Genomic DNA, 21,025 nt, shown 5'->3' on the forward strand with positions numbered 1-21,025 from the left:
TAATTTCAGTTATGATAATTCGTATTCGTGCTCTGCAAATATAGGTAATTGGAACTTTTTCTTGTTAATATTGTATTACTAGAGGGGAAATCCTTCATCATGAACCAAACTGTGTGTTAAACACAACTATGGTTATTTACAAAACGTCAGTGACGTTTTGTGTTTCTTCAATTAAAATAATAATTTTTTAACAAAACGTCAGTGACGTTTTGTGTTTTAATAATTAAAATAATATTTTTTATTACAAAACGTTAGTAACGTTTTGTTCTTTTATGATTAAAAAATTTTTTTATTACAAAACGTCAGTGACGTTTTGTGCTACTACCACAACTGTGTAGAACACTAAAATAATCAAATATTTTTGTATTTCACGTTAAAATTATTCATATATAAAAATTTTAGCCTAGGTAATTGGGTTGCTCTGTTTCTTTCATTAAATAGTTAATTTTTTTTATTTTGTTTCATTTATGTTATTATCGCTTTAGTATTAGTATTACTCCTTTTTAATAAAGAGACTTCAATATTAGTATATTGTATTGGTGATTGGTGTACAGTGAAGTCGCATTATTGCCGAGAATTGCAAGTAGAGTCGCCACACACACACGAGACACAGACAGAATAGACGAAAATCTAAATCTGCGCGGACAACAATGAATCTAAGCCTTCAACTTCACCTTCAATGCACGCCACTTCATATTTTGGTCAAGTCCGCCACCGCCACCGCCACCGCCACCACCCGCAGCTGGAGCTGCTACGCTTCGCTGTCAATTCCGCAACCCTCAAACGTCAACGTCCTAAATGGAAGCTCTCCTCTCTCCTCTGAGCGCAAGGAGATCCGTCTCGGCTTGCCTAGCAAGGGTCGCATGTCCAACGACACTCTCGAACTCCTCAAGGTATATCATATTCCAAACCAATTTCACTTACTTATAATGTATTCATTCAATTCAGCTTCTTACCTCTCAGGTGAAAATATTATTATGCTTTATTTGCCACTAGGACTCAGAGTTTTGGTAGTTTGTATATGTTATTTGCTAATGCTAGAAATTCCATGTCTATCTTTTGTTAACTTATGACTGATTTTCTCTGTTTTTTTTTTTTTTTTTTTTTGGTGTGTGAAGAATTGTCAATTGTCAGTGAAGCAGGTTAATCCTAGGCAATATGTTGCTGAAATTCCTCAGGTTTGTTGTTTTCTTTCTCCTATCGTTTTTCCACTATGGCATTGTTTGAGCTTCATAAGAATAGGTTACTCAAGTTATGACTAGTTTCTTACTAAACATTGCTTATGCTTTTGATGGGGCTGTTTTCCATGCTTCACTATATGTGTTTTGGTCTCATGCTAATTGATTTAAAGCTATTTGGCTGTAATATATATGTAATCTTATTTTTCGGAGGAATAAATCAAGAATGTAATTAATGCCTGTTTATGAGGATGTTGTAGCATATGCTGATGGCCAGAATTGTTTTGTTTCCCACTAATGCTGTTAAATTATCATTGATCAGTTTTCTTACTTTGCAGCTGTCCAACTTAGAAGTTTGGTTTCAAAGGCCAAAAGACATTGTAAGAAAATTGTTATCTGGAGATCTTGACCTGGGCATTGTCGGTCTTGATACACTCAGTGAATATGGCCAGGTGAGCATGTGTGAACTTTTCCATCATATGCCTTTTCTGTTCCTGAATATAAGCAAAGGTTCTCTTATGGTTAATGTTGCCATTTGCATCAAATAGTTTCTTCTTTTTCTCATCTCATGAAGTATTAAAACTTGATTTTATTTTTTCTATTACGAAGCCAAGATAGCAATTTTCAAGCATGCTTTTATTTTTTTATTTTTTTAATTTTCTAGATGAGAATGTGTTTTCCCCTAAAGCTTGATCCTAGTTTCGGATTAATGTCCCATGATATACAGGAGTGCCAAAGGTTTTATTTTATGTGTTTTCTGTCCTCAGGGAAATGAAGATCTTATCATTGTCCATGAGGCGTTGGAGTATGGTGATTGCCGCTTATCTCTTGCGGTGAGAAAAAATAACATTTTTCCAAACCTGCTAGATTCTGCTTGTCTTTCCTTTTTGAAATTTTAATTGTCTTGGTATTCTCTCTCATTCCAGATTCCCCAATATGGAATATTTGAGAATATCAATTCCCTAGAGGAGCTATCAAAGATGCCTCAATGGACCGAAGACAAGCCTCTGCGAGTTGCTACTGGGTTCAACTATGTACGTGTTTCGATTGACAGTTCTAATCTTATGCTATCGTTTACATTTAGAAAGGGAAATCTAATTTGAACTTTGGTCTTACTGTTCAGCTGGGTCCCAAATTCATGAGGGAGAATGGACTTACGCATGTGACTTTTTCAACCGCAGACGGAGCTCTGGAGGCAGCACCTGCGGTGAGAACAGTATTTGTTTTATACGAAGTTTTTTGTTTATGCTTTCTTATTATCAACCATAAAATGGACTGTGGTGCATTATAACTTAACAGTTTTTCATACTCATTGGGGTTTGTGATGTCTCAGTTGTTGATATATATTATATCTTCATTCTGCATCTTAATACATGGTTGAGGTGAAGTAATTAATTGTTTGGCCATATGAAACCTTTACCCTTTTATTCATTTGTTTGTCATTTTGGTCAATTGTTTCTGGAATGAAGTAATCAACTGTTGTTGCGTCCGTCTTAGTGATGCTGCTGCCATATGCTGGACATGATATTTATCTGGTTGATTTGTTTGCCTTTGCTTCATTTAGATGGGAATTGCTGATGCCATCTTAGACCTAGTGAGTAGTGGGACCACGCTGAGAGAAAATAATTTGAAGGAAATTGAAGGTGGAACTGTGTTGGAAAGCCAGGTTAGCAATCATTAACTTTTATTTTTTGCCTTGACTATCATGATCTATTAGTTTCAATTTAACAATAGGAAGTTCCAGCCTCCAGATGACTGCTTCTGCATTTGCCTTGATAAATTATCTCTCAATCTGACAATTTAATTTTCTCCAGGCTGTTCTTGTTGCAAGCAGAAAATCAATGATCCAACGGACAGGAGTACTAGAAACGACACATGAGATACTAGAAAGATTAGAGGCACATCTGAGGGCCATTGGGCAGTTTACGGTGCATAGAATTCATTATTTCCATCGCTCAAAATCTAGTGTTTGATGCCATTTTCATTGTATTTGCTAATTTTGGACTTGGCAGGTCACTGCAAACATGAGGGGTAGCAGTGCAGAGGAAGTAGCCGAGAGAGTATTGAGTCAACCATCATTATCTGGGTTGCAGGTGTGATTCGGAATGAACACCTTACCTTCATTTTTCATTTTTTTTGCTGGTGGTGGCTTTCCTTACAGCATTTGCTTTTTGCGTTAGCAAAGTTTGTCATATACTATCTACTGACTACTGTGATCATGAGCAGTATCATTATTTTTTCACTACAATTTGTTCTCAATTTTAAGAGGAACATGTGATTATCTTCTGCAGGGACCCACTATAAGTCCTGTTTTTTGCAAACGGGATGGGAAGGTTGCAGCAGACTACTACGCCATAGTGATATGTGTACCCAAGAAGGCACTATACAAGTCTATACAGCAGCTGAGAGCGGTGAGTTTCTAAATTATTTTCAAAGCATCTGTTTTGGATTTCATGTTATTCTGAATGACACGAGTCCAAATAACCCAATTATATTTGGTTTGGGATAAAATGTTAGTCTACATGATTTATTACTGCCACTAGCAGTAGCTAGCATTACTACATGGACTTGGCTATGATTCTCATACTCATTTTTATGTTGATTACATTCATTTAATGCAGATTGGTGGCAGTGGCGTTCTTATATCACCCTTGACCTACATTTTTGATGAGGAAACTCCAAGATGGCGTCAGCTACTTTCTGAACTTGGACTGTAGCCATTTATGATCAATGGATGAAACCTTTTTCATATACTATGGATGTAGAAGCGCATCGACTTTGATGAAAGCTGCAAAGTACACCAACATTCAGAATTAGAAACTAAAAATGCATTTCTTGATCTTCATTTATAGCAACTTCTGGATTGATATCGGTTGGAAGTTTTGTAGCGAGCAAGCCTGTATTTTTTCCTTTTTGTCTCTCTTTGGCACTTGTTAATAATATGGATAAAGAAGCGAGTTCATTTTCTTGGTAGCCTTTGTTTTTCGTTTACTTCTTTAGTTGGAAAAGTGGAGCTGAAGTTGAAGGTTCAATTGCTATGGAATGTAGCTTTGGTGTTGTATTTTTTAACTTTCTATTATATTTTACTGTAGCGGCAATGAATTAATTGACCTTTTCTCTCTTGCCACCTTAAATGTATTGAGATGTGATAAAATTTTATGTTAGACTTTCACATGCCATAACGAAACCATGTATAGATTCAAAGACTCATCGTATTGTGTCCAACTGTCAATAAATTCAAATGGACAGAGTTTAACGTGGTAATCACTTGACACCATTCTTCTCGTTTTTCCGAGTTTAGAACCAGCTATGATAAACACATGCTGAGTTACGCGAAAAAAAAAAATTGACAAATCACCTCAAGTCTTTAACTAATCAAGAGTAGAGAATACACAAATTAATAACATGTACATAAATATATGCAAATACATGATAAGCTGGTGTCTGATTTCTGGTGTGTATGTAGTATTTTAGTGCGCATGTAAAACAACTACTAATGATGAGACTTGTGATGAGAAACAGAAAAAGAAAAAAGGAAGCTGACAAAGTCATAACATAAACCAAAGCAAGGCTTCTTTCAGGATATGAAATCATTTGAATATTGAATTTACACGATAACAGTTCCATCCTGTAGCTACGTATATACTATACATATACATCACTTCACAGGTAACACTTATTGTTGCTGACGAAAAATTACAAGAATGCCATGCCGATGATAGTTGTGTTTAGCGGCCAAATCATGATAAAAGCTGAACTGCTGCAATAGAAGGTATCTTTTCTCGCAACTTTTGTGTAACAGCAACACGTACAGTCATGACACCAGCAGCTGGACCTGTGATTCTCACCTTTACAATTGGCTCTTCAATTCCTACCAATTCAAGAGATCCATCTGCTGCCCCAACCAGGTATGGCCTTATTTCCTCTAGAACCTAAACCGCATATCAAATATGAAATACTTAGAACCTCTTCATTTGAGAATGTTACTGGACAATCAATATTAACATACTATCAAATATAAACAAGTAAAAGAAACATAAGCATCTTTTCATCTTCATAGTTAATACACCTACTCAAGTTGAGAGATATCATCCCATTCCCACCAAGTAGACAGTACATGGTTTGATTTTTGCAAATGATCTCCAAAATTTGACAATTGCAATAAACTTATATAAAGTAGTGTTTATCATCCACTAATGTTCTTTGTGTTTTTCTTCTTGGAATTGCAGAAGCTATGATATTTCCAAAAATGTCCTAGAAAGTGAAGAAACTTGAACAATATCTTGTTCAGTTTCATTCATTAGTCTTTGTCCAATAAGGGTACTGATATACTACATATGCCTTCCTTTTCTATATCCATCATGTGTTGTTCCCTTTCTCAAAGTTTTTTTTATGCGTGCATAAGTGCAAAATGAGTCTATTTGGTTTGTCAATAAGCAACTGCAAAAAAACTAATATTGTATGCCAGAATATCAATATCACAATGTTAAACAGAACTAACCTTTTCTATATTTTCTTCATTGAGCTCAAGACCAGTTTCTTCATCAGCAATGGGTTCCACTGCAAATATCTCCGGTATCTTTTCCATCAATCTACGCTCAATGCCCATTTTCATTGTCATAACAGAACTTGGACAGGAGCCACACGCTCCCTGTAGCTTCAGCCTCACAACATTGCCATCAATCTCATGCAAAGCCACATTTCCCCCATCTGCGATGAGATACGGTCGAATTTCATCCAATACGCTTTCTACATTTTCTGCGGTTAACGGCAACTCCACAGCTGGATTTGGAGTGGCAACGGCCCTCAAAACTAAACACAAGCATAATAATGAAGACAACTTTTATTCCTAGTTAAGAAAGGAAATATGTACAACCAAATTCAATCAAAACTAAAGGAAATCTATACAGGCAAAGGACCAATCAAAACCTAATGATTCAATTATTAAGCTTATGCCATTTTATAGCAAATTTTAATTAATCAAGAATTCCAACTACTGAACTTGAATTCCATGAAAATCTCACAAAAAGAAGTTCAAAACTAGAATCTATTAATAAATAAATAAATAAATTGACTAACCATGGCGCCGTGATGTATGGGGCAAACGAATCCGAAGAGAAGAACTCAAAGTGCGGCGTGCAAGGTTACCTCTCCTCCCGAAGAAGCTTGTGCGCTGCCACTGCCAACCCTATTATTATTATTCATATTTCAGATTGAAGAATTATCATCATCATTATAACTATATATCGGAAATTATAAGAACGCCAAAAAAAAAATAAATAAGAAAACCTTTTGGGAGGTGGAGGAGGAAGGAGGCTCGAGGCCTCTGCAGCAAGATTGAGTATTGAGCACCACAGCTTGCATCGGTGCCTCTTGTTTTCTTCCCAAAGAACAAAACAAGTCTAATCAGGGTTCTTCGAGATTGGTCTAAATAGGGTTTTTGTTGGTTATGGTTGGTTTTGCCTTTTGCAAACGATTTTGATTTTGATTTTGATTTTGATTTCTTTCTTGCGTTTTCTCTGTTGTTTCTTTCAACAGCAGCCAATGGAATCAGTTCCGTTTCTTCTTCGCCGTTCTGTTCCCTTCGCTCGCTTTGGGCCTTTTGCCTTCTTTCTTTAGTCAATGGGCCTTTCTCCAAGCCCGATATTCAACACAAAAAATATTATCAAAATTAAAAATAGAGCCTGACAAAAAAAAAACTAAAAATAGATAAATAATGCTACTTCTATACACAGTCACTTACTTTTATTTACTGAATTTGCTTTATCTTTAATTTAAATGAATATGAGCATTTAAACTTTTATATGAGCATCACTTAATAAGAAAAACTTTCTTATTCTAAGGGCACATAATTTAATAACATGTTCATTAACTCTATGAAAAATAAATGGTAAAATTAGTTCCCGAAAAAATTAGTCGTTTTTTAAATTAGTTTTTAAAAGAATTTTTTAATTAAATTTATTTTTTAAAGATTTTAAATTAGTCATGTTAGTTCTTTCGTCATTTTGTTTGTTGATGGTATCAAATTTACTAATGTGACATGTTAAGTGATATCCCAATACACACTTAGAAGTTTTAGTTGACTATTAACATGATTAGTTTATAACATGTTAGTTCTCTCCACAATTAAATTTTGATTTAATCTAATTTTTTAAATTTATTATGTTAATAGTCCATTAAGACTGTTAAATGTGTATCGGAGTGTCACTTAATGTGTCATATTAATAAATTTTGATGTCGTCAACAAATAAAGTGACAAAATGATTAATATGACTAATTTAAAATCTTTAAAGGATAAATTTGATTAAAATTTTTTTTTATAAATTAATTTAAAGAGTGAATGATTTTTCAACAATTAATTTGATCATTTAGTTATTGTACGGAATAAAAGATAAAAACTAGGAAGAAAGTTGAATGTTTACAAGCATGACATATCCCATAACAAGAGAAGAAAGAGACAAAGTTGCAAAAGAAAATACAAAGTAGTACAGATTTTACATTTGTCGAACCCCAAAGAAACAAAGAAATGAAACAAACATGAATATACATTAAAAAGGAGAAGCATAAAGAGGATTGGTAGAAGACGACTTTCTCTTGAAAAACAAAAGATCCCCTACAAGGGGAATAATTGGCTTCTGCTTCATACTCTTTCTTTTGCCACCACCTCCGAATAGAAGATGATCATTCTCTCCGAGGCTCAGTATATGAGCCAATGTTTTTGAATCCTCCTTCTTCTTTCTTATTATATACTCCTTCTTCTTCTCCACTACTTCCTTTCCATCTTCATCATCATATTCACTATTATTTTCGCCACCTCCTTTTTCCTCAATCTCAAACCTCACCGTCTTTGTAGCCGCCGCAGCCTTCCCGGCTGCTGCGGCCTCCGCTTGCGCCAACTTGGACATGTTCTTGTGGAGCTCTGCATTCAGCGTCGCCAACGCCACCTCCGTCTCACTCCCTCTTTCCTTGAGCAGCTTCAGCTCCGCCTTTGTCTTCTCAAGCTCTGCCTCCAGCTTCTTCAGTGTATCAAGAACAACGCCGTTGTCTTCCTCTACTTCTTTCGGTTTCATGATAGGACTCTGTGGTAGTTGCTGAACAGGGGAAGATGCAGGGTCTGGGAATGGCTTTGGAGAGTAAATGTTCATGTCGCCGACGAGAAGCCGCTCTCCGAAGATGGCGACGGCTTCTTTGACGGAGGTGAAGGGACGAGTGGTGTCGATGGTGGAACTGAAATCATTATTATGCGTAGGCGTAGAGATGGCGGGTTCCATTGTTGTTGTTTGAAGGAGAAAAGAGAGGAATACATTAATATTATTGGGGGTTAGGTCAGTAGTTTTGATTTGATTTCTTTGCTTCCACTTCAATCTTAATTTGATGTAGTTAGCTTAGCTTACCATAGTAATATACGAATTAAGAGAAAGAAACGAGGTTGAGTTTTGAAGGTTACTTAATAAGACACATACAGAGATTGTTTTGGTGTATGTGCATGTTGATTGATTGATGAACGTCACCACCAAACTAACCGTTAACTTATTACAAAGGTAGTTCTCTATCTTGCTTGTATAATTTTTCATCCATCTTCCTTTGTTTATTAAAGGTGATAGCTTAAAATTGTTAAATAATTTGATTGATTTGACTAAATTTTTATTTAGCGATTTTTAATTATTAATTTCACGTGCAGTTTCTTATCTTTATTAAATCATTTATTTTCTAAGAAACGAATTGAAAAAAATCTTATGGTGAGTGAGTGGCTTAGAATGTATCTCTGCCTCTGCTGGCAATATTTCATACGTGTATAGGAACATTAATAGGAGTGGAAGCAATGCGATCTGATTCACATATCAATCTTCTCTTCATATCATATCTTACGAAAACCTGATTAGTATTAAGCAGTGGTTGGAGGTTAATGATTTGTTCGAGTTAATTTTTAAGAAGATTTTTTTTAGTTATTATTTTTAAAAAAATAAAAATAATTTTATGTTTAGACATTTTATGTAAAAAAAAATTATTAATTAATTATTAATTATTAATTATATTTATATATAATAATATAAAAAAATTTAGAATTTAAAAAAAATTATAAATTATGATTTTTGAAAAAAAAATTTTAAAATATTTTTAATGTTTTTAATTTTATTATTAAAAGTTTGTTACAAAATAAAAATATTTTTAATTTTTTTTATTAATTTAACATTTAAACAAATACTAATTAACATAAATAAAATTTGAAATTCAAACTATTAATATATTAAAAAATATACAAAATTAGTTTTTAATTAGCTGAAATATTTAAGATTTAAAATTTAAAATTTAAAAATATATTTGATATAAACCGGAGAAGATTGGAATTGAAAAAGAATTGTGTTCATAGGCGTTAACCCGGATCCGGATTTGAGAGACGAAGCAACAAGTTGTGATTGTAGGTCTCTCTATCTTTTGTTTCTGCTGCGATTTACTTCCTCCGTCGTCGTTTCTGTGTGTTTCAACATCATCATCAATGGGAAATCAAAGCCAACGGTGTCGCCGGCTGCTGTACTTGTGCATCTTACTCTCTCTCTCTCTGGTTGCTGTTGGCGGCGATTCCCACTTCGAGGGATTCGAAGCTGAAGACGACGAATTCGAAGACGCTTCTATCGATCCCACCACTCTCCGCTCTCCACCTTCCCAACCTCTCACAACTGACCTCACTCCTCCTACCCCCGCCGATCCCCAACCCGATCCAAAACCCGCACCCTCCGATCTCCCGAAACCCCCGCCCACCACCTTCGATTTCTGGGACGAGGACGAATTCGAAGGCCTCCCAATCGAACACCCCTCTCCCGACCAGGACCTTCCCGCCGATCCCGTATCCTCCGATCACAATGCTTCCGTCTCCGATCCCACTTCCCCTCCCACCCAAACCGACGCCAAGCGTCCTCGCTCCTTCACCGTGGAGATCGTATGCATCTCTTTCCTCATCATGTTCGCCATCAACTACTTCACCGGAAAGCGCGAGAACGAGAACATAGCCCTCTCTTGGGCCGCACAGTTCGCCGCCAAGGACTCCATCTTCGAGAAGAATTTCAGCCTCCTCGGCATCGGCGATGGCGGCGACGACTCTCCACTCCTCCTGAAAGAAGGACAAACAACCTTCAAGTTTTACGCCAGCGGCCGCAGGTACTGCCAGGGCCTTCTGGCCACACTGGAGCTCAAGAGCCGCCACGATCTCATCGCCAGAATCTACAACATGGTGGTTCCTACCAGGGACGAGATCAGCTTCGAGGTTTACATGAACGACGACGCCATGGATCACGTGGTCTTCGCCATGGCCAAGAAGAAGGCTGCCAAGGCCATGCACAAGGATGTCAAGGACTTGCAGAGGTTCGCCGGTTTCGTCTCCGCCCCAAATGGCCGCAAGTGGATTACTGACGATTTGGCTGTGATTTCTGAGTCCAAGGAAGTTGCTGGCGAGTTGATCACCGATGCTGTCATTGATCAGGTTTCATCTTTGATTTCTTTATCTAGCTTTTCATGTTTGATTCGATTAGTGGTAACAATTTCAATTCTAATGAGCATTGATCTGCATTCGGAGAATCCCTTTAGGGTTGCTCTTTAGCTATATATTGTATCCTATGATTCTAATTCAATTGTGCTAATACATATAGGGATACCCTCTAACCCAAGCATAAATGGAATGCAAGTTTGACTTTTTAGGCTTGTAATTTGTTCATTTATTAGCTAGGGGAATATACTTGTAATCTATTGTAGTACTGCTGCTGCTTCTAGTTATTTTCAGAGGAATATTATGTATGATGCATTCATGCTTGTCTCTCATTACATGCTCCTTCTAAATGCGGCTGGTTTTTATAGTTTTAGTATATAAGTTTTCTAATGTGCTAATTTAGTACTTCATTCTATTTAGGATCATGTAATTGTTTAATGTTTTCCATGTGAAATGTGTGTCTTGGTATCATCTACCCTATTCTTACTGCTTCAAATGAATGCTATGCTGCAGGTGTTTGGTGAAAAAGCTTTTGAGAAATATGGGAAAAGTTTAATTTCCTTGCATTTCTCCGACCAACACCCTGGCAGACACAGGAAGGTACTGATGTTCAAGTTTGCGCTTCCATCTGCTAAAAATATGGCTGATATGACTCGACTGGTGGCTCTTGTTCCGTATTACATTGACTTGATCGGAAGATATAAATTAAGTCCTCAGGTGGGTTTATCAATATATGCATGCTTGGATTGAAAATTTTATATACTATTTGTCTTTGGTCTCTAATTGAACCGTGTGCATTATTTAGGCTCGGTCCAAGACGGAGACAGCCCGACAAAAGGCTGCTCAAGAGGCTCAAAAGGAACTCCGAAATGCTCAGCAAGAGGCCATGCAGAGAAGAAAAGCAGAGAGGAAAAAGATGATGGAGGAGGCTGAGGCAAAGCTCAGCGCGGAGGCTATTCGAAAGAAGGAGGCAAAAGAGCGCGCCCGCCAAATGAAAAAGGCAATGCCAAGGATGAAAATGGCTCGTGGTGCCTAATTATTTAGCGTTATTGTGTTTGATGATGACTCACGAGTAGAGTTGAAGACCATCCCCACCCCCACCTTGTAGTTGGGTCTCCTGCCTTTTGTAGAACTAGGGCAGTGTACTTTTGTTAGTCGGCATTTCTTCTAAAGAAGCTAAGCTAGATAGGCGTGGCCACTTTATGGCGGATATGCAATGTACCAAATTGTTGATTTTAGAAACATTTGCCTATAAGCTCCTAGTTACAACTTCAAGCAACCTTTTTCTGGCTTTTGGACAAGGTTGTATCCTCATTTTCTTTTTCTGACAGCGTGCCCAAAATCCATATTGTGACAAGCCTAAATGAACTTCCTTATTTGCTTTTTGTTGTTTTGTTTATTTTTTATTTTTCTAATTTGAGAGAAAAGAAGAAAAAGAAAGAACATTCTTTCCGTTGCTAATTCACTATTAACCCTTGTTGATCCATATTCAATGTGGTAGTTTCTTGAAAGAATACAATGCTATTTAACTGTATTTTTTTATGGTATTTTTTAATTTGGTAGGTGAAAGATTAATTTATTATGGATTGAAATTTTATTTAAGAATTTACAGCTAAACGATAAACTATTATATGTACAAGATGAGATTTGAACTCCTTGATATTTGTTTAAACGAATAAATGAGCTAGTCAAATATATTTCGAATCCATATTGATCAAATTGAGGACTTAAAAGTGCAATAGGCCTAAAACGATGCAGAGACGCAAAAGGCTTGCAATATAACTTAGATGAGGGCCAACTATACTGTTGATTAGCTATAAATGAAATTGTTCTGACCTGTTAATGCCGGGCGTAACTTCGTCCTCCGGGATAGGTCGGATGAACTTCTTGTAGTTGAGTACAAAACACGGTGGTTGGAACCGAGGAGGTGGGTACCTGCAAAGGCACTCCGACGCTCAAGTCAGTAAGAGAGTTTTCAAGTATATGTTTATTCTCGGATTGAAATGGCTTACCTTTTAGGTTTCTGTTTTCCACTTCTTATATGGTCGGCCGCAAATGGCCGTTTTTCAGATAACGTCTGCTCATTAATTCGTATATCCGACGTTATGAGAGCGAAGTAAATGCCGACTTAATCAGAGCGGTTAGCTATGATTATGAATATACGTTACCGATCTATAGGAATATGCGTTACCGATCTATAGGAATATGCGTTACCGAGCTATAACACGTAACCGACTTTTTATCCGTTCGTATCACAGCCCCCAAGCTTGGCCTGATCTGAGAAGAACAGGTTGAGCTTTGTTTGGCGAGTAATAGCTCGGTGACGTCAGCCCCCAGGTCAACTTGTCTTATCAGATTTGCCACTTGGCACACGAGAAGTTTTATTATTGATATATTTTTTTTTTATAAATGAGTAACGGTTTGCTTAATGGGTAAGTGTGTTGATTAAATGTTTCATTTGGTTCAACTTCCAACGCACATCCTGGACCGTTGGGGAATTTAGGAACGTGTGGTTTGGATTGAAAGTTGGAACTGAAAAGTAAATTAAACTCCCTGTTGAAGTTGAAGCATTCATAAACGCTATGCTTTAAGTTTGAAGACAGCAGCAGAAAATGAGTAAAAGAGGTTAGCTCTGTTCTTTCTTCTTCTTTTATTTCTTGTGATTTGCTTTTTCATACTTGTAAAAAAGAGAATGAGTGAGAAGAAGAAAAATGTGTTACCATCGAACGAGAGTTCTGGGAAATATGACTGGGTTGATAAGGATGTTCAAATACGTGCATCTCTATTTTCTGATTCTGAGAGTGTGGGTAGGATAAATCTGGGTAGGGTTGTGAGGAATGGGTTTCGGATAGAGTTGCTGCCATGCAGTCGCTCAGACCGCGTTTTTCATAGATTGGATGATTTTGAATATTTCTATGTTTATAGCTGTCTGATTGAAGAACTAAGAGTGAAATTACCGTTTTCTGATTTTGAGTGTAGTGTGATGAAACAGCTCAACTGTGCTCCATCTCAAATCCACCCAAATGGGTGGGCTTTTATCCGTTGCTTTGAGGGTTTGATGGATTTTCTGGAAATAAAGCCTGATTTAGAATTGTTCTTTTCTCTGTTCCAAGCTAAAGGTGTTTGGAAAGGTTTATGGATAAATTTAAACAGTACCCCCGGGTTTTCTATTTTTAAATTGTACAAATCATCTTTCAAGGATTTCAAAGAAATGTTTTTGAAAGTTAAATCTGTAAACGAGCAGTTTCCTTTTTACCTAGACGAAAATTTGGGAGAAAAATTCCCGCTCTACTGGTGTTGCCATCCGCAACATATTCTGGGTCCTGAATTTATCAACAGTCGCAATGAGTGCATAATCTCATTTTTGATTGAAATGGTCGACAAAGGGGGATTAATTTCTGTTTCCGACCTTCTGTCGTGGGAGGAAAATAAAGCTGTAGTGGTAGAGTATTTTGGTGAGGATTTTAGTGGTCATCTGTTATGGTAAAAACTTGTTTTAATCTTGCTAACTTGTTTTTTCATGCATGTGCGCAGGTGGTAGTTTTCCTGGAGTGACCGCTTCTAGTTTGAGGTCTCGGTTCAAAAGTAAGAACTTTGAAGGATCCTCTTCAAACGTTGAAAAAGTGGACGGTGGGGGGGAGGTCGATCAGCCCCCGAAGAAGAAAAGTATTGTTTTTAAGAAGAGGAAGTCGGACGCTGTTACCGAAAATGAGGGACCGGAGGAGGAAAGGTTGCAACTTGACGACTTGCCGAACTTCGTTTTAAGGCAGGAGAAGTTGCATTCTTTTGATGTGGATGAGGAAAGCTCCTCTGTTTGGTGTAAGAAATTTCCTTTTCCTGCTGTTGCCGACGAAGTTGTTCAGTCTGAAGTGGATAAGGATCGTATTGAAGCGGTGGGGGATCTGGGTGTTGATCAGTATTTGCAGGTGCTGTTGTGTTTTTGTTTGTTTGTTTTTATATATATATATATATATTTTTGTAATGATGATATTTTGATGTATTCAGGTTTTAGGGTTTCGATTGGCTAGTATTGGCCGTAGCCAGGAGAAGAAACATAGGAAAAGTTTGTCCGAAGCTTCAAGGATTGCCAAGCTGAAGGAGGAATTGGCCTCGAGTGAGGCTAGTGCTAAGGACTTGAAGAAGAAGTTGAGTGACATGGAATCTAATTTTAAAGTTGAAAAAGAATGTCATGAAAGAATTTCGGAGCTTTTAAAAGAAAAGGAAAACGATCTGTTAAGTATGAAAGAGCGGCTTACCGACTTATCTTCGAAGATGAAAAAGTTTGAAGAAAACAAGCAAGGTGATATTTTGGATGCCTTTGCTGAAGGCTTCGTGCGAGCTGTTAATCAAGCGAAGTTCCTGTTTCCGGATAGTGATTTTGGCGCCATGGACCCTGCTAAAGTGATTCGAGATGGTAAACTTGTGGATGACGAGGAAGTGTCTGAGAATGACAATCTTGCGGACTGATTTTAGTGTTTTGTCTTTTGTTACAAGTTTTTTTGTATTTTCTGAATTTGGACTGCTGTTTTGGATTTGTGAACTTGAAAGAATTTTGTTCGAAATTGGTCGGTTAGGCCTTTTATTGCCTAATTAGCTTTTTGTTGCGGCCGATTTTAAGGCTCGAGCTACTGTTGTGTTTGCGCATTCGTTTGATAATGCGACTTATTGTTTCCGTTATTTACTGCTTGTCAGATAGGAATGTTATATTTGATAAATGCTAAGTAAAAGCATGTATGAAAAAAGATTTGCATTAAAGTGAATGATACCTGTACAGGTTTGTTTCAGTTTTAACCAGCCTCATTAAAACCCCCTATGAGCAAAAAACCCATTACTGGGGAAAAAATTCTCAAGGTGGGAAAAAGAGTACTGGCGAGATACTTTTCTTACTTAACTGAAATATTGTTTCAAAGAGTTTACGTTCCATGTGCTTGGAATCTCTTTGCCGTCCATTTGCTCTAGCTTATATGCTCCTCGGCCTAAAACTTCGGAAATTCGGTATGGGCCATCCCAATTGGCGGCGAGTTTCCCGTGAGAAGGGGGTCGTCGAGCTTGTTCAGTTTTCCGAAGTACTAAGTCTCCTTTATTGAACATTCTTGGAACCACACGCCGATCATATCGTCGGCCCACCTGTTGTTGCAGGGCTCTGTGCCGAATTGCTGTCGTTTCCCTAATTTCTTCAATTAGGTCTAGGTCTGTTTGTCTTGATTTGTCATGGTCTTCGGCTGATGTCCGTATAGAGCCTTGAGATATTTCAATTGGAATCATTGCTTCTGATCCATAGACCAATCTGAATGGAGTTTCCTTGGTCGTTGAGTGGACTGTTGTGTTGTATGCCCATAGAACTTCAGGTATAAGTTCGGCCCATAAGCCTTTTGCGTTGTCTAGTTTTTTCTTTAGTGCCTGTAGGATGATCTTGTTTGCTGCTTCTGCCAGGCCGTTGGTTTGCGGGTGCTCCACAGAAGAGAAGTGGTGCCTTATTTTTAAGTTATGTAAAAATTCTTTGAAAGTGCTGTCAGTAAATTGCCGACCATTATCTGTGACGATATGGCCGGGTATACCAAACCTACAAATGATATATTTCCATACGAAACTTATCATTTGTGATGAGGTGATTTTTGCAAGTGGCTGAGCCTCAATCCATTTAGAGAAGTAATCTATTGCAACTACCAGAAATTTTACCTGCCTTGGAGCGGTGGGGAAGGGGCCGAGTATATCTATTCCCCATCTGTTGAACGGCCAGCTTACCTCTGAATGGTGAACATGTTCGGCAGGCATGTTAATGATCGGTGCATGCTTTTGACAGTTGTCACAGGATCTGACCTTATGTTTGCTGTCTTCCCATATTGTTGGCCAGTAGAATCCCGCTCGTAGAGCTTTCTGTGCCAAGCTCCGAGCTCCTGAATGTATACCGCAGATTCCTTCATGTGCTTCTGCTAAGAGAAGGTCGGCTTCTGCTCTGTCTAAACATTTCAACAATGGTCGAGAATATCCTCGCCTATACAAAGTGTTATTAATTAATGTGAAAAAAGAAGCTTGCCTTCTGAACTTAGCCTTATTCTCAATGCCCTCTGGAATAGTTCTGTTAAGGAGGTATTGAATATAAGGTTGTTGCCAACTGTCTTTAGTTAGGGTGTTAAGAATCTGTTCTGACTCAATGCTCGGTTTATCTAAGGTTGACTGTAAAAGTGTGGCCGTGTGTGCTTGTGTTGTTGCTAGTTTAGATAGGATGTCTGCCCTATGATTCTGTTCTCGAGGTATGTGAGCTATTTCTATGTGAGAGAATTTGCTTAATAAACTGTGGACGATCTTTAAATATTGTGAGAGAACTGGATCTTTTGTTTGAAAGTTTTGGTTTGTCTGCTGCACAATTAATAAAGAATCACAGTAAACCTTTAGATCAGAAATGTTTAAATCATCAGCTAACCTGAGCCCAGCTATAAGGGCTTCGTATTCGGCTTGATTGTTGCTGGCTTTAAATGTGAACCTGAGAGAGTGTTCGAGGATTATACCATCCGCGCTTTCTAGTAGTATTCCTGCTCCTGCCCCTTTAGGATTTGAGGCTCCATCGACATATAATGTCCATAACTGACCTGTTTCTTCCGGTGGAGTATTTGTAAACTCTGCCACAAAATTGGCTAGGGATTGTGACTTGATGGATCCCCTTGGTTGGAATTGTATGTCGAACTCAGAAAGTTCGATTGACCATTTAATTAGTCGGCCGGCCAGCTCGGGCTTGGAGAGGATTTGCCTGAGCGGATACTCGGTGCGGACGATGATGGTATGACTTTGAAAGTATGGTCGGAGGCGTCTTGCCGAGAATACAAGTGCTAGAAGGAGCTTTTCAAGCTTTGGATATCTGAGTTCGGCATTCTGTAGTGTCTTGCTTACAAAATATACTGGTTGCTGGTCTTTTTCGTCTTCTTTAATAAGAGCTGCACTCATGGTCAATTCAGTGACAGATAAGTAAAGGTATAAGGGTTCGCCGAGCTTTGGTTTCTGCAAGATTGGTGGCTTGGATAGGAAGTTTTTCAGTTGCAGGAATGCTTCTTCGCATTTTTCGTCCCAGGAAAAGCTCTTTGTGTTTTTCTTTAGACATTGGAAAAAGTTGAAGGATTTCAGAGCCAAGCATGGTAGAAATCTTGACAATGCTGCTAATCTTCCTGTCAGCCTTTGGACATCTTTTGCCGTCCTTGGACTGCACATGTCAAGTATTGCCTGACATTTTTCTGGGTTTGCTTCGATTCCCCGACTTGTTAGAATGAAACCGAGGAATTTTCCCCCTTTTACTCCGAAGGCACACTTTTCCGGGTTTAGCCGCATGTTATACTGCCTGATTTGATCAAATATTTCCTCGAGGTCTTGAGTGTGTGACTGGCCGACTTTAGTCTTTGCGACCATATCGTCGACATACACCTCGATGTTTCTGCCTATCTGTTTGTTGAAAATCCTGTTCATCAAGCGTTGGTATGTTGCACCTGCATTCTTTAGACCAAAAGGCATAACATTATAACAATAATTTCCGTATTCAGTTATGAAAGCTGTTTTGTCTTGGTCAGATGGATGCATAAGGATTTGATTATAACCCGAATATGCATCCATAAAACTTAAAGTATCATATCCGCAAGAATTATCTACTAGTGTGTCTATGCAAGGTAAAGGGTAAGCATCTTTTGGGCATGCTTTATTTAAGTCAGTAAAATCGACGCACATGCGCCATTTACCGTTATTCTTTTTTACCATAACGACGTTGGCAAGCCAGGTTGTGAATCTGATTTCGCGAATGAATCCTGCCTCGAGGAGCTTATTGACCTCGGCCATGGAAGCTTCTCGTTTCTCGGCGCCGAGGTTTCTCTTCTTTTGGGAGATTGGTCTGGCCGCTGGACTAACAGCCAATTTGTGCGTTATGACTGATGGACTGATCCCGGGCATGTCCCCTGAAGTCCATGCGAAAAGGTCGGCATTCGCACGTAGAAAATTTGTTATTTGTATTTTAACTTCCTCATTCATTGATGTTCCGATGAATGTGAATTTTGATGGATCATCGGTTAAGGTGACCTTTTGGAGCTCTTCATTTGGCGTAGGACGTTCGAGAAAATCGGCCCTTGGGTCTAATTCTGTCAGGATTGGTTGCTCAGACTGAATTGAGTTGATCCGAGCTTCAGTGTTTCTTTTGATAGGCTTCAGGCTCATATTATAGCATTGCCGAGCTTCATGGAGATCACCATGTATGGTTGCAATTCTATTATCCTGCACAGGAAATTTAACGCAGAGGTGATATGTTGAAACAATAGCAGCAAATTTATTTAAAAATGGTCTCCCTAAAATAACATTATAAGGGCTGAAACAGTCTACGACTAGGTATTGGATATCCTGTGTTTTGGATAACGGTTCTTCACCCAATGTGGTTTGTAACCATACTGAGCCCAGGACAGGGACTCGCTCTCCTGAGAACCCGACGAGATCTCCTGAATATGGCTGCAAAATGTTAGTGCTCAGTTTCATTTTTTGAAATGTTGCAAAAAAAAGTACATCGGCACTACTCCCTGGGTCGAGCAATGTTTTTCGAACAATGAGGTCGCCTAATTGGATAGAGACGACTACAGGGTCGTCGTAGTTGGCGTGTCTGGAGTTGAAGTCTGCAGGGCGAAATGTCAGTTCTGGTACGTCCGGAACTAGCTCCGAGTTTGGATCAGGGCTTTCAATCATTAACATAGCTCGGTATGTTCGCTTTCTGGCCGAACTTGAACTTCCACCGCTGGCATATCCTCCGGAAATACAGTTTATGATCCCTCGTGGTTGAGCGGGGGCCTTGTCTTTTTCTTTTGATGACTGGCCCGCCAGGGGTTGGTCGGAGCGGGACGCTGCTCTTTTTTCCATATGACCTGTGATAAACTTGTCGAGATGGCCTTGGCGAGCTAATCTCTCAATGAGATCTTTGGCAATGACACACTCATCGGTTGTGTGTCCATGCTTCTGGTGAAATGTGCAGTATTTTGACTTGTCAATGTTTTTGGGCTCGGGGTAATGTCCTGCCTTGCGGGGGGGGGTTTAATCAGTTTAGAGTTCAGAATTTCTTTAATGATGTCGTCCCTCTTGGTGTTAAACTGAGTGTATGATTCGTAACGGGGAACCGGTTTGAAACCCTTCTTGGTATCCCGAGCTTTTTCGTCGTCTTTAAAGGTAGGCTTCTCTGACTTGCGTGCCTGGCGAAGTTCTTCGATATCTATCTGCCCCTTGGCCTTTTCGCGGAACTCTGCTAACGTTTTGGGTTTAGCCACCGCAATAGTTTCTTGGAATTTTCCTGGTCTGAGGCCGCTTTTAATGGCGTGGAGGTGCACTTCTGGATGGAGATCTGGGATTCTCATGGCGACCTTGGTGAATCGAGTTATGTAATCTTTCAGGCTCTCCTGCGGGCCTTGCTTGATGGTTGTCAAATAATCTGAGTCGTGGAGGTATATGGCCGAAGCTGCAAAATGGTCCTCAAATTGTTTGGCCAGCTCCTGGAATCGTGAGATGGAATCTGCAGGCAAAGAACAAAATCAGTCAAGTGCAGGACCATCTAAAAAAGAAGGAAAACATCGGCATAAAATAGGATCAGAAGCACCGTTGACGATCATGATTGATCGAAATTTTTTGACATGCTGTTTAGGATCTCCCATTCCGTCGTATGGGGTTAGTGTGGTCGGCAGGGTGAACTGTCTTGGTAGCTGGAAATTCATTATCTCGGCTGTGAATGGTCCTACAGAGTTGTCGGGCTTTTCCCCCTCATCCTCGGGGTCTTCATTATGTTGCTCTTCGTCGTCTCCATGTTGTGGTGTGTCAGAAACGTGGGTGGGTAATGATCGTCGTTCGTCATTCCCGTGTTCGCGGTTATCGTTATTATGCTCCAGACGAGCTTGTTCCAATTGTGCGATTTGATGCTGCATACGCTGGTTTTCCTCGGCCATTCGCTGGTTTGCTTGTTGAAGCTCAGTCACCATCCTCAGAAGTTCGGATGGGGTAGGAGGAGGAACATCAGCCATATGGAGATTAGAGGAGGCCCTTCTTCTAGCGCCAAATGTTCTGACCTGTTAATGCCGGGCGTAACTTCGTCCTCCGGGATAGGTCGGATGAACTTCTTGTAGTTGAGTACAAAACACGGTGGTTGGAACCGAGGAGGTGGGTACCTGCAAAGGCACTCCGACGCTCAAGTCAGTAAGAGAGTTTTCAAGTATATGTTTATTCTCGGATTGAAATGGCTTACCTTTTAGGTTTCTGTTTTCCGCTTCTTATATGGTCGGCCGCAAATGGCCGTTTTTCAGATAACGTCTGCTCATTAATTCGTATATCCGACGTTATGAGAGCGAAGTAAATGCCGACTTAATCA

At 38.9% G+C, this 21,025-nt stretch overlaps 5 protein-coding genes across 5 annotated transcripts; 2 read left to right on the forward strand and 3 right to left on the reverse strand.

The window, feature by feature from the left end:
* Positions 1-550: 550 nt before the first annotated feature.
* On the forward strand, positions 551-4,151 carry LOC130974055 (ATP phosphoribosyltransferase 2, chloroplastic-like). The gene is made up of 11 exons (XM_057898797.1): positions 551-893; positions 1,119-1,178; positions 1,517-1,630; positions 1,946-2,011; positions 2,105-2,212; positions 2,302-2,385; positions 2,743-2,844; positions 2,993-3,106; positions 3,191-3,271; positions 3,470-3,589; positions 3,800-4,151. Exons 1-11 carry the CDS (start codon positions 651-653, stop codon positions 3,893-3,895), a joined length of 1,188 nt encoding a protein of 395 aa, XP_057754780.1. The 5' UTR covers positions 551-650; the 3' UTR covers positions 3,896-4,151.
* A 583-nt stretch (positions 4,152-4,734) lies between these two features.
* Positions 4,735-6,725, reverse strand: LOC130974056 (nifU-like protein 2, chloroplastic). Its single transcript, XM_057898798.1, has 4 exons — positions 6,468-6,725; positions 6,258-6,366; positions 5,680-5,990; positions 4,735-5,110 (listed from the first exon to the last, which is right to left on the reverse strand). The coding sequence occupies exons 1-4, from the start codon at positions 6,540-6,542 to the stop codon at positions 4,919-4,921; spliced, it is 687 nt and encodes a 228-aa protein (XP_057754781.1). The 5' UTR covers positions 6,543-6,725; the 3' UTR covers positions 4,735-4,918.
* Positions 6,726-7,612: 887 nt separating this feature from the next.
* On the reverse strand, positions 7,613-8,786 carry LOC130976621 (protein WEAK CHLOROPLAST MOVEMENT UNDER BLUE LIGHT-like 1). Its single transcript, XM_057901530.1, has one exon. It carries the CDS (start codon positions 8,447-8,449, stop codon positions 7,727-7,729), a length of 723 nt encoding a protein of 240 aa, XP_057757513.1. The 5' UTR covers positions 8,450-8,786; the 3' UTR covers positions 7,613-7,726.
* A 739-nt stretch (positions 8,787-9,525) lies between these two features.
* Positions 9,526-12,044, forward strand: LOC130974826 (uncharacterized protein At5g49945). Its single transcript, XM_057899671.1, has 3 exons — positions 9,526-10,656; positions 11,173-11,376; positions 11,465-12,044. The coding sequence occupies exons 1-3, from the start codon at positions 9,676-9,678 to the stop codon at positions 11,693-11,695; spliced, it is 1,416 nt and encodes a 471-aa protein (XP_057755654.1). The 5' UTR covers positions 9,526-9,675; the 3' UTR covers positions 11,696-12,044.
* A 3,502-nt stretch (positions 12,045-15,546) lies between these two features.
* LOC130974424 (uncharacterized) lies at positions 15,547-20,681 on the reverse strand. The gene is made up of 3 exons (XM_057899312.1): positions 20,264-20,681; positions 19,791-20,179; positions 15,547-19,692 (listed from the first exon to the last, which is right to left on the reverse strand). The coding sequence occupies exons 1-3, from the start codon at positions 20,679-20,681 to the stop codon at positions 15,547-15,549; spliced, it is 4,953 nt and encodes a 1,650-aa protein (XP_057755295.1).
* Positions 20,682-21,025: the final 344 nt, after the last annotated feature.

Source organism: Arachis stenosperma, chromosome 4 (assembly GCF_014773155.1).
Source record: "Arachis stenosperma cultivar V10309 chromosome 4, arast.V10309.gnm1.PFL2, whole genome shotgun sequence".
NCBI classification, from domain to species: domain Eukaryota; kingdom Viridiplantae; phylum Streptophyta; class Magnoliopsida; order Fabales; family Fabaceae; genus Arachis; species Arachis stenosperma.